Here is a 13,482-nt window from a genome sequence, read left to right on the forward strand (position 1 = left end):
AAAGACCCTCTTTAAAGGATTTCTGTCTGTGGAGACCAGAGTACTTTGGCTGTTTATTCTTTTAGCTTTTTATTTGTTCTATGGACTTTCTTCTGATGAGGAGAGTTTGTTTTTTTGGGATAGTTGGGGTATTTTCAAATGGCTTTTTGCACTTTAAACAAGAAAACTTTATTATTATTAATAAAAATGTAATGATTCATGAATCAAACTAGTCTGGACAAAGCTGGGCTAACTTGCACTGCGCTTGTGCAGTTGGCAGGTTTTTACTTAACAATTGGACTTTGTCTCCAAAGCCAAGGCCCGCTCAAATCACACCACGCCCGAGCAAACCTGTTAGTTAGGAGTGGTTTAAGAACATGCCCAGGCCTTTTCCTGTGCATGAGTGTCTCCCTCTCGCTCCCTAGTTAACCTCCTCTTGTTTCCCACCAACTCTCACTGATGATCTGCTCAAGCCATTCTTTGTTGTTCTGCCAAACATGTTCTCTCCCTTCCCGACTTCTGAAACATGTGGCCAGAGTAGGGACACCAGCTCAAGTCACTGTCCTGTGCTGTGTTTAATATGTGAGCACTTCTGTGGTTGACACTTTGACCATGTATGTCAGGGAAAGTAGGGAATGCTGATGATTTGACTGACTGAAGAAGAAGAATGGTCTGGCAGCTTGCATGTGTACAGAAAGCCCACAGAACCAGCAAGATTGGAGGAAGATTAGGAGCAGGGAGAGATGGCAGATTCAGAGGAGAAAGGGGAAAAACAAGAGAAGAAACAAAATCTCTCCACAGTTATATAACTATTGCCCTCGGTGCAAATCTTCCTTGTAGACTTTAAGGTCAGAAGGGACCACCGTGATCACTTACTCTGACCTCCTGCACACTGCAGGCCACAGAACCTCACCCACCAACTCCTGAAATAGACCCCTAACCTCTGGCTGAGTTACTGAAGCTTTCAAATCACAGTTTAGAGACTTCAGGTTACAGAGAATCCATCATTTACACTATTTTAAACATGCAAGTGACCTGTACCCCATGCTGCAGAGGAAGGCGAAACCCCCACGGTCTGTGGCAATCTGACCTGGGGGGAAATGCCTTCCCAACCCCAAAGATGGCAATCAGTTAGATCCTGAGCATGTGGGCAAGACCCGCCAGGCCAATACCTGGGAAAGAATTCTCTGCCCTCCCTATTTAGTGTCCCATCTCCAGCAGTTGGGGATTTTTGTTAATGGCAGTTGCCAATGGGCCACATGCCATTGTAGGCAATCTCATCATACTATCCCCTCCATAAAACTTATCAAGCTCAGTCCTGAAGCCAGTTAGATTTTTTCCCCCCACTGCTCCCTTTGGAAGGCTGTTCCTGAACTTCACTCCTCTGACAGTTAGGAACCTTTGCTTAATTTAAAACCTAAACTTATGATGGTGAGTTTATAACCATTTGTTCTTGTGTCCACATTGGTGCTTAACTTAAATAACTCCTCTCTCTCTCTTGTATTTATCCCTGTGATGAATTTATAGAGAGCAATCATATCATTAGGCTAAACCTCTGGCTGGAATTTGGCAGCTTTGCTACAAGCAGGAAAACAGCTCAGATTGGGAGAGTCAGTCCCTGTCCATCATTTCTAACTGCTACTTTATACTGTGAATATATTGATGTGTTACCTCATGTGTATCTTAAAGAACTAGTAAATGACTCAAAGAAGCAAAAAAAAAAAACAAAAAACCAACAATACTACTAATACTTCACATGAATCGTTTCAGGGCACTTAACAAGTTCATGTAACTGCATATTGTGATACAGCATGGCCAGAGGGCAGCATAAGAGTGTTAGCAGGGGGCCTTATTCCCTGCCAAGGGAGGAAGGTTTGCTTTAGATTAACTAGAACAGCTGTGGCCAGTTAGAGCACCTCACTCCAGTTAGAGCACCTGACTCCAGTCATGGGATATAAACCCCTGCTTCAGTCAGACAGGGGGTGGTAGTTGAAGGAGAAAGGTTGGATTGGAGCAGAGTGCAGATTGCAGAAGAGAAGAGTTTGTCCAGAGAGAAATAGAAGGTTTGGAGGAGTGCTGCGGTGGATTGGGAAGCCCAACAGAAACCCTAGGTAAGGGGCACCAGGCTTGTATAGAAGAGAGGCGAGAAGCCCTTCACAAGCTGACGGGTATGAGAGGGAAGTAACCCAGGGGAAGAAACCGCTAGTCAAGTGGTTCACCACAACCCCAGGGCCCCTGGGTTGGGACCTGGAGTAGAGGGCGGGCCCAGGTCCCTCCCTCTCCACTTCCCTCCTCCAAGGACACTAGGGGAGTGATTAAGAACTGGTTCAGAGGCAAGCAATATCGCCCTGAACCTACCCCAGAGAAGAGAAAGCGCGAGACCCAGAGAACAATACCGGCAATTTGCCACAATATGTAAAAGCAAGCTAGCAAAACTGTATGTTACTACAGGATACATTATGCATGGGAAAGTCAGTGAAGCACAACCCAATGAATTTTGAAACATGTTAAAAAAGTATGTTTGTTGCCTATTGACTCCTGCTAGGAAAGGTGAAGTGGAACAGTTGGAGGACAGTGTAACCCGCATGGGCCTATTTTCCTTTGAGTGTAGCAGCAAAACCATGCAACCTGTTGCAGAATCCTACAATGCCGCCTGGATTTGATTTACATTACAGTTTGTTCTTTGAAACCTATAATCTCTCCAAGAATGCTTTCACTTTGGCATCCTTTGGATTGCAGATATTGTCTCCCTTCAGACAAAAAGCCAAAGTTTCAGCAATTTTGTGTTTCAAAAGCAAACAAAGGAGAAAAAACCTTGTTGGTAATGTAAACTATGGAAAGGGTTCATGAAAGCCCTTTTCTATATGGTCAGATGGGGATTAGCTGGAATTAAGGTAGAAAGATCAACTGCGAGGCATCAAATGCAAATGCATAGCTGAGCGTGAGGGATTGATTCACTGATTTTGCAGGCACTCTGAACTGCAGCAGTAACATCAATACTTGGTTTAGTTCAGACAAATGTTCAAGTGGATGCACACTTTTTTCCAAACTCTCCCTACCCCCAAGCCATGTAAGCAAGATACAGGTTGATTCATGAAGCATCACTGAAATATATCACAAGATCCCATCACATGTTATGCTATGACTGTTAAGCTATATGAATATGAATAAAACAAATTAATAAAAATCATGACCTGCTCATAGATAGTTAGCAAATAGAAAAAAAGGTCAAATTTGGCAAATAATTGTTTGCAATTGATAGTTAGCTGTAACCCTCATCCTCCTGCATCCCTACATCTCAGGTCTTCGTGAACTGACAACCTCCTCCTCTTCACATGTTGTATGCCAGAGTTCATATGATAGAGTATATTTCAGTAATTATTCTCTTTTGGCTAACTTTTCATTTTACCCAGTGTCCTCCAATTTGTAGCTAAATAAAGAGAACAGAAGACCAAAAAACAAAGAGATAGTTCTACCTAAGTGTGCAATGTGACGGATGTGCATGAAAGCTGATTTGAGTGCAAATGGATTTCCAGTTAGTTATTGTTTCTAAAGTGTTTTGAAAATGTACAGTTTTGTAAGTGCTAGGTATTATGGAATGCAGTACATTTTTCACATTCATAAGGGGAAGATGGGTTGAAGGACGTGGGAAGCAGTATGCGGGAAAGGAATGGTTAGATTGGGGCTATGGTAGATAAACATAAATATCTTAGTGGTAGGAGGGGAGCTTATTCTACATGATGATTTTAATGCTTATAAAATCTATTATAATCTTTGCAGACATGCCTAGAACACATAATGGAAGCTTCACAGATGATAAAATAAATAAATATAAATCTTACCATCCACTGCATTCAGAGGATCTTTAGGATCACCCTGAGGAGAAGCAGATTTATAAGTCAGCATCTCTGAACTTGGTCCCAGCACTACAGCTCCAGGTCTCCGCAGGAATGGCTGCTTCATTTTAAAATCTTCTGTCTCTTCTCTGGCTAAGGTTCCATCAAAATGGCCAGTCTGAGATGAATGGAACCTATTAGCATAGAGGTGAGACCATTTAGTCCTGCCAATGGAGCTTTTATCATTGTTCCGTGCTGACATCTTCTGAGCGACATAGGCATGTAGTGCAGAAATCAGAGCATTTCTGTCAAGTTCTGCATCTGACTCTGGCGGGAAGTTCTCCAGCTGAGGTTGATTGAAGGTCCTCATTGCATGATTCTCAGCATACTGTTGATGGGTCAAAGCAGGTGCTTTTCCTTTGGACTGCTCCATCATGTAGTCTATAATGAGATCAGGCTGGATGTTATCCTGGAGTGAAAAAAACTAGATTAGGCCATTATTGTAATGTATACTGCATCATAATGCTTATTTGTTATTCAGAAACATAGAATCATATATGTGTAGGACTGGAAGGGACCTCGAGAGGTCATCTAGTCCAGTGCCCTACACTCAAGGCAGGACTATGTAATAACTAAATCAGTCCTAACAGGTGTTTATCTAATCTGTTTTAAAAGCCTCCAGTGATGGAGATTCCACAACGTCCCAGGCAAGTGCCAGTGCTTAACTACCCTGACAGTAGCCGTTGCTGCAATTTAAGCCTTTTGCTTCTTGTCCGATCCTGAGAGGTTAAGGAGAACAATTTTTCTCCCTCCTCCATGTAACAACCTTTTATGTATTTGAAAATTGTTATGTCCCCTCTCAGTCTTCTCTTCTTCAGACTAAACAAACCCAATTTTTTCAATCTTCCCTCATAGATTACATTTTCAGCATCAGACCTTTCAGCATTTTTTTTTTGCTCTTCTCTGGACTTTCTCCAATTTGTTCATATCTTTCTAGAGTGACCAGATGAGAGAGAGAAAATATTGGGACACATGGGGGGGCAGGTTCGCTGGCGGGGCGGGGGAAAAAAAAGGCAAGTGCTGCCCACGGATCAGCAAGGATGGGGAAAAAAAAAGCTGAAAAAGCCAAGGGCTACCCTGATCTCAGCTGACTTACGAGGTGTTACTGTAATACAAATAAATACTAACCGCAACAATAATATACAGTATTGGAAAAGTTTGAATATATAGTATGCTGATCATTTTGGTCCCTAATGACATGAAAGCCAGCAGATGTGGAGTGTTGCTATGCACTGTTAAAACAACAGTTTAAAACAGGAAATGTAACATTCTGAATCCAGATTGCAGAGAAATATACACTTCCCAGGAATGCAAATTGTTAGAATGTCATTACACAAATTGGAATTGCGCCAGAAGACCAGTATTAACACACCTCCTTTCGGGCTCCATAAAGATGAAAGAGGTCAGGAGTGGACCTTACATGTTCAAAACATGAAAGAAGAAACTTCAACTTTTCTCCAGTTCTTCATTTAGGGGCCGTTATTTTATTCTTATTTTATTCTTCCTCACAAACAACTTTACACATACACACACCGCCCTCCATTAGGGAGATGATTTTGCAACATCTTTCCTTTGCCAAGAGGCAGATTCCCCCTTAGAGTAATCGTCACTCTATGAATTTTCTACAGTGGTTTATGCTCTTAGAGATCGGAGAGCTGTAATCTCCTTTGTCAGCAAAGAAAGTGCATTTGAGTTCCATGTCTGTGGCACACTAGCACATGCAGATTTACCTTTGAGCTTTACCTCTTGAGTGGACAATGGCTATGCATTTAGCTGATGCTGAACCTCTGGGCTAATCACAAAATCATAGAAATATCACGCTGAAGGGACCTCAAGAGGTCATCTAGTCCAGCCCTGCACTGAGGCAGAACCAGGTATAGCTAACCCACTCCTGACAGGTGTTTGTCTAACCTGTTCTTACAAACCTCCAATGATGGGGATTCCACAGCCCCTCTGGAAGCCTATTCCAGTACTTGACTATCCTTATAGTTAGAAAGTTTCTCCTAATATCTAGCTTAAACCTAGCTTAAACCTTTGATGCTGATTAAGTCTCTTTCTTTATAGTGGAGTAGAGTCTCTCTTAGGGAAAATAGCTTCTGGCTAATATAGAGTATTGGATATTCTTCCCCTTAAAAGTCCTGGGACAGCACCACTCTTTGTCCCACATCTCAAGCATCCATGTGGAGTATTAACAGTTGGGTGAAGTCAGGGTGGAAGAGGACTGGTGCTTTGCTCAGAAGATCTTTCAAAGTCCTGAAGGCTTTATCACAGGCCTCAGACTAGCGAGCTTCTTGGGGCTAGAGTTCTTTACTATAAGTGAGGGGTGCTGCTATCATGGCGAATATAGGTATGAATCGTCTATAATATCCAGCCAGGCCCCAAAAACATCTAACTTGTTTCTTTGTTGATCGAATAGGGCAATCTCTCAAGGCTTGGTATTTCTCAGAGGTCTAAGTTTGCCTCTCCTGACAATTACATCCCAGGTATGTTACCTCATGAAATTCCAACAAGCACTTGGCCTGGTTTGCCATGAGGCCAGCTTGCTTGAGGGTCTGTAGGACCCCCAATACATGCTCAAGGTATCTCTCTCAATTACAACTATCAATGACTATATTGTCTATGAAAGCCACTGCATACTGGGCTGTGCGATCACAGAACCATGTCCATCAGTCACTGGAAGGTGGCCACAGTGCCATGAAGGCTGAAGGGTACAGTCCTGAACTGGTACAGGCCAAAAGGGTTTGCAAAGACCTTTTTCATCAAGATCCCTTGGTTAAGGGGATCTACCAGCTACTCTTGATCAGATCTAAGTTCCAGATAGGCTTCTCTGCCCCCAACCACTCCAACAACTCATCAACTTGGGGCATGGGATGTGGACATGGATATCCCATTCACTTTCCTAAAGTCAAAGAAAAACCAAGTCATCCCAAAACTTGGGCACCAAGACAATGGGTCTCTGCCACCACTGTGAAATTCCTCTACTATCCCAAGGTTCAACATCATTTGAAGCTCTCAAATGTACTACATCCCACACCTTCCTGGACAGGGGACAGTGGCTCTCACTGGCTCTCCATACAGGCACCGTCACGGTGTGGCGAAAAAACAAACAGGTTCATCCAGATCATGATGAGAACACAGATGGAAGAGATTAGGCCACTTGCAAAATCTGAGTCAGTTGGGGTTCCCATAGCCTTCCCCTCAAGGAAACTGTGTGGGTCTTAGCACAGTGGAACCTGGGGGCCAGGTCTGGATTTGGAGGTGGGAGAAAGTGTTAAGAATAAGGTCTCACAGTCCCACCATACCTTGAGAAGACTTATATGGTAAATCTGGGTTTCTTTCCTCTTCCTGGACTACTGGATTTCATAATCCACTCATCCCACCCAGCATGCTACCTGTTGCCAGGTTGGAATTCACATGAGCAGGCGCCCTTATTATAGGCTTGCTTGAGACACTTTGGGGCCTTTAAGAGATTTTCCTTCACAAAGACCCTAGTGTCTTCAGCTTCTCTCATAGCTGGAGAATGTACTGCACTACACTGGTGCCTATGGACTCCTGCTTCTCCCAGGTTCTTGAATTAGATCTAGGATCCCCCCAAGTTATTTACCATATAACAACTTGACAGGCAAGAACCCCATTAAGGCCTGAGGAACCTTGCATCCCCATATTAGAATGGTGGTAACAAGTGATCCTCATGGAAAGGGTCCTCCACCATGAACTTTCTCAGCATCCCTTTTAGGGTCCCATTGAAGCATTCAAGTAAGTGTCCATTTGTGGGGAGTGAATGGATGTTCTCTGAGATTTGATTTTCAGTAGCTTACATAAATTCTTCCTCAGTTGTGACATGAAGTTAATTCCCTAGTCCATTACTATTTATTTGGGGATCACCACCCTCACAAAGACCTTCATAAGTTCCATGGGTTGTGCAAAGAAGAATAGCCCTAATCCATGATCTCCAGTACGTGTTGGTGTCCATTCACATTCCTCTCTAGTGGTCCAATCAAATCCATGCCAGTCCTTTCAAATGGGATGTCTAACAGCAGCATTGGTACAAGGGGGGCCCTTAGAGAAGTCTTGGATCCTGCCAACTGACACTCCAGGCAGGACATACTGTAATACCTCACCTCTTTATAGATGCCTGGCCAACAGAACCACCGACTAATTCTTTCAAGGGTTTTCTCCCTTCCCAGGTGTCTGGTGCATGGTACTGAGTGTGTAAGACAAAGTGACTCCCAATGAAAAAGCCAGGGTAGCAGAAGGTGGGCCTGTACTTTATTAGTCTGGGGGTCGTGAACCAATGGACAGAGTCATTCCTTATCTTGAAGTGTGGCCATTGTTGTAGCTTCTCGTGGCTGATAACCAGCCCATTGACAGTAGCCAGCTGTTCATATGCCTGGCACAAGATGGCATGTCTCTTCTGTTCCCCTGTTCTTGGTCAGCCCGTGCCACTTCCTGCAGCTCCCATTGGCCAGGAACAGTGAACCGCAGACACTGGGAGCTGTGGGAGGCCATGCCTGCAGACAGTGAATATAAACAAACTGTCTTGTGACCTGCCAGTGGATTATCCTGATGGGCCGCATGAGGCCCACAGTATTTCTTTTTAACAGGGACTCAGTCAATTTTATGTTAATTTGAATGTTTGTACTGCATAGTTCTGATTGATTGCCGTTGAACTCGCTTGAATATGAGTAATTTTACCAGGTGTCCCATGTTCAGCATAGGGAAATATGGTCACCCTACATTTCCATGGACATAAATGTTGTATCTGTGCAGGGCTCTATTTATCCACTGAGGGCAGGACAAAAAGAAATTGGCTTAAACTGCAGCAAGGGAGATTTAGGCTAGACATAAGGAAAAACTTCCTTGCTGTGACGGTAGTTAAACTCTGGAACAAATTACCTAAGAAGGTTGTGGAATCTCTGTCAGTGGAGGTTTTAAAGAACAGGTTAGACAAAAGCCTGCCAAGGATAGTCTAAATAATACTTAGTTCTGCCCCCAGTCCAGGGACTGGACTAAAAACTAGATGACCTGTTCAGGTCCCTTCCAGACCTGCATTTCTATGATTATTCAAGCAAAACTGCACAGAAACAATATTATCAATCATGGGCAGTAAAGACAGAGGTGCAAATGTAGCTACCAAATTAGTAAGGCACAGAGAAACATATTGAGCATGTGAATCAGCAGGATCACTATAACTGGAGCGATGAGGAGTAACAGTGGCAAAAAAAAATTACTTTGCACTTACATAGTGTCTTTTATTTGAGGATCTCAAAGTGCAATCCGGAAAAGGACTTGGTTTCTAGAGAGTTGCAGTCTAAAAGGTGTGGTATTTAATGCTTAAAACTAGGGCTGTCAAGTGATTAAATAAATTAATCATGATTAATCGCACTGTTAAAACAGAATACATTTTAAATATTTTGAATGTTTACTACACTTTCAAATATATTATTTTCAATTACAACACAGAATACAAAGTGCTCACTTTATTTTTTTTTATTATGGATATTTGCACTGTAAAAAGCAAAAAAAAATGTTTTTTATCAATTCACCTCATACAAGTACTATAGTGCAATCTCTTTACCATGAAAGTTTAACTTATAAATAATGGGGAGTACTGTGGCATCTAAAAGACTAATAAATGTATTAGGGCATGAGCTTTCATGGGCTAAAACCCATTTCATCAGATGCCCTAATAAATTTATTAGTCTCTAGGGTGCCACAAGTACTCGTTGTTGTTTTTGCTGATACAGACTAACATAGGTACCACTCTGAAACTTACAAATGTAGAATTATGTAAAAAAAAAAAAAGCTGCATTCAAAAATAAAACAGTGTAATACTTTAGAGCCTACAAGGCCACTCAGTCCTACTTCTTGGCCAGCCAATCACTCAGATAAACAAGGTTGGTTACAATTTGCCAGAGGTAATGCTGCCCGCTTTTTGTTTACAGTGTCACCTGAAAGTGAGAACAGGCATTCGGATGGCACTGTTGTAGCTGGTGTTGCAAGATATTTATGTAACAGATGCCCTAAAGATTTGTATGTCCCTTCATGCTTCAACACCATTCCAGAAGACATGCGTCCATGCTGATGACTTTACTTGCTCTGGTAATGATCCAAAGCAGTGCGGACTGACACATGTTCATTTTCATCATCTGCGTCAGATACCACCAGCAGAAGGGTGATTTTCCCTTTTGGTGGTTTGGATTCTGTAGTTTCTGCATCAGAGTGCTGCTCTTTTAAGACATTTAAAGGCATGCTCTATGCCTTATCCCTCTCAGATTTTGGACAGCACTTCATTTTCTTAACCCTTGAGTTGAATGCTGTATCTATCCTTAGAAATCTCACATTGGTACCTTCTTTGCATTCTGTCAAATCTGCTGTGAAAATGTTCTTAAAATGAACATGTGCTGGGCCATCATCCGAGACTGATATAACATGAAATATATGTAGAATGCATGTAAAACAATTCTCCCCCCCCAAATAGTACAGTTTTAAATTTAATTGATGCATTCTTTTTTTAACAAGCTTCATCAGCATGGAAGCAAGTCCACTGGAATGGTGGCCGAAGCATGAAGGGGCATACGAATGTTCAGCATAACTGGCACGTAAATACCTTGCAACGCCAGCTACAACAGTGCCATCCAAATGCTTGTTCTCACTTTCAGGTGACACTGTAAACAAAAAGCAGGCAGCATTATCTCCCATCAATGTAAACAAACTTGTTTGTCTTAGTGATTGGCAGAATAAGAAGTAGGACTGAGTGGACTTGTAGGCTCTAAAGTTTTATGCTGTTTTGAGTGCAGTTATGTAACTAAAAAAAAATCTCCATTTGTAAGTTACACTTTCACAATAAAGAGACTGCAGTACAGGACTTGTATGAGGTGAATTGAAAAATACTATTTCTTTTGTTTATCATTTTTAGAGTGCATATATTTGTAATAAAAATAATAATATTAAGTTTGCACTGTGCACTTTGTATTCTGTGTTGTAATTGAAATCAATATTGAAAATGTAGAAAAACATCCAAAAATATTTAATAAATTGCAACTGGTATTCTATTGTTATAAGTGTGATTGATCGCAAATAATTTTTTTTAATCACGATTAATTTTTTTAGTTAATCTCATGAGATAACTGTGATTAATTGACAGCCCTACTTAAAACTTTACAAACTTAAAACAAAAAATCGTAAGGTGGGCAACACTAGCAGTGTTTACAAACGAAACCAAAAGTGAAAGATTTAAATCAAGTAATCAGGACTAAATTTTGAGAAGCTAGGTACCTAACACAAATATGCTCAATTGGCAGATTTGTGATTTCCTGCTCCTTTGTAAACAAACATGCACAGCTAGAAAAACAAAAACAAAACACCTCAAGCAATCTTATACAAATTGGATAAAAGTGTCAATCTCAGGCTCAGGGTTGATCCAGTATCAAGAAGGGACAGTGTCTCAGCAGCTTGACAGGTCACAGTTCTGGTAGTTGGGGATACAATGCAAAAAGTTCTAATTACAGTACAGTATCAACAGCTCACCTGTTTTGAAAGTACATTCAGTTGCCAGGCAATCTGAGCTAGTTGTGTCTGACTTAATTAAAGAACCTTCCTAGCTTATGGGCAAGTCTCTTCAGCTTAAACAGAGAAACAAAACCCCGAGATAAACTAAATACCACCAGGACAAATGTGCAAATAGACACATGCAGTCTGAAATCCCAGGAAAGACCAGGCATAGGTAAATGATGCAATACAAAATACAGTATCTAATAAAGAGTAAGCATTTGCTATGTCAATTGGCCTGAAAGACAGGTTTTTTTTATTTTATGGAAGAGGGAGAGAGCTGCCTACACTACAGAGCTTTGAATCTGGTAACTACTTCTTTTTACTTTATTTATTTTCAAATCTAATAATAAACATTAAAGGCCACTGTCATAGTCCTGTTTCAAATGCTGTTTTATTCTAGACTCATGCATATGGACACTGCTGGTTTGCCTAATTTCAAAGTTAAATGAGTTTGAAAGGGTAACACCTGAGCAGGGTAGTGGTTTCTTTGTTTTTAATATCCTGAAATGCTATTGATTACAGGAGTTTGTAAATTCCCTCTGTGGTGCTTTTGGATGCATGACAATAGACACTGTTAACCATTATTATGGAAATAACATGCATTGTTTTGTAGTTAAAGTACTATTCAATTAAGCCATGTCATTGTTGTAAGATCCTTAAAAATTATATTAAACAGTCACATTGCTTGTTTAAGAAAATTCTGGCTCTCCTGCCTTAAAGAATGTTTTTTTAATCTCATATCACCCTTATCCTGTAGATAATTCACAGGAGGCACTATCAAAAATATTGTAAAACCTGCACATTAACCTTTTTGAATACAGAATTATCAGGGCTGGTGTGGTTTAGTTAAATAACTGACATTTTCCCTATGAAATTTCACAGAAAGGGCACATAATGCTATACCTTGTAGATGCACACCGAGATAGTTTATAGACTATGCATTTTCTTTTGCAAAGAGCGATTGAAAAAAAGAGAAGGTTGAGATGTATACAGAAGAGCCTGATGAATGCCAGTTAATTTGCTAGTAAGAGATGGAATAACTTTTTAACTTCCAGTTGAGCTACAAAAGGGCAAAAGAATTCAGAGCAGTGGTGCACTGAATTGCCATTTATGCCTAAACATGCCTTTCTTTGGAGATCTATTTGCCCAATGTGGAAGAGGTATACAGTTGGTGAAAAACCATTTTATGAATATAGAAATGCACAGCACCACAAAAAAATAATTTTACTTAGCACTTTCACAGGACCTTCCACTTTCAGTGCTTATAAACATTAACTCAACCTTAGCACCCATTGACTTCAGTGGGGCCACAATAGCTAATCACAATAGTTTAACACCAAGTCAGAGTGCCTATTTGATAAGGTGGCAAAATAAACTGCAACATAAAACACACATTCAAACCAGAACCCTTTGGGCAATAATGAGAGAAAATAAGAGTTTTCCAAAAGCCATCAACAGCAGAATAAGCTAAAGTTTTTCTTCAGCATACTTATTTAAACAGATGTACATCTCTCAGCTAGAACAAAACTTAGTACTGAGTGAACTACACACCCCTGCATCATATGTAAAAGCATTATGCCAGAAATACCATATGCTTATATAAATCCTACATATCCGAACAGGACCATAAAATGTGTAGTACTAGATCAGCGTGAGGGATGAGAGTTTTACAAAAATGGTACTCAATGTTGTGCTATACTTTCATGTTAAGAGAAAGCTGACTGGTGAGGCATTTAGAGCCCCTGGACCAAATTAGGCCTTAGGATGCTTATATATAATTACAGTTAAAGTCAACGAAAGCATCCACAAGCAGAATTTAGGGGCAAACATGAATTAAAATGTCTTCTATCCTCACTAATGGTTTGCTTACATATAGCAGTGACATGACACCATACAATAAACCACCACGTTTAGTTCCAGTACTGGAAAGACCATTCATATACACATAAACCAGCAGAGAACCTAAAGTGGAGCCCTGTTGTAGTCCAGCCATGATGGAAGACAGATCACCAGGCTCACAATCTGTATATAGATTCACAGATTTTAAAGCCAT

The 13,482-nt window shown here is 40.9% G+C and overlaps 1 protein-coding gene across 3 annotated transcripts in view; it reads right to left on the reverse strand.

Moving 5' to 3' along the window:
- The window catches only part of PTPRN2 (protein tyrosine phosphatase receptor type N2), a 1,143,575-nt gene that overhangs the window by 643,967 nt on the left and 486,126 nt on the right, over nt 1–13,482 (reverse strand). For all 3 annotated transcript variants that reach the window (XM_075062204.1, XM_075062202.1, XM_075062203.1), the window contains exon 6: nt 3,822–4,284. In XM_075062204.1, coding sequence (XP_074918305.1) covers nt 3,822–4,284 — 463 coding nt within the window. The remainder of the gene's footprint in view (nt 1–3,821; nt 4,285–13,482) is intronic.

This window comes from Chelonoidis abingdonii, chromosome 2 (assembly GCF_003597395.2).
Source record: "Chelonoidis abingdonii isolate Lonesome George chromosome 2, CheloAbing_2.0, whole genome shotgun sequence".
NCBI lineage: Eukaryota > Metazoa > Chordata > Testudines > Testudinidae > Chelonoidis > Chelonoidis abingdonii.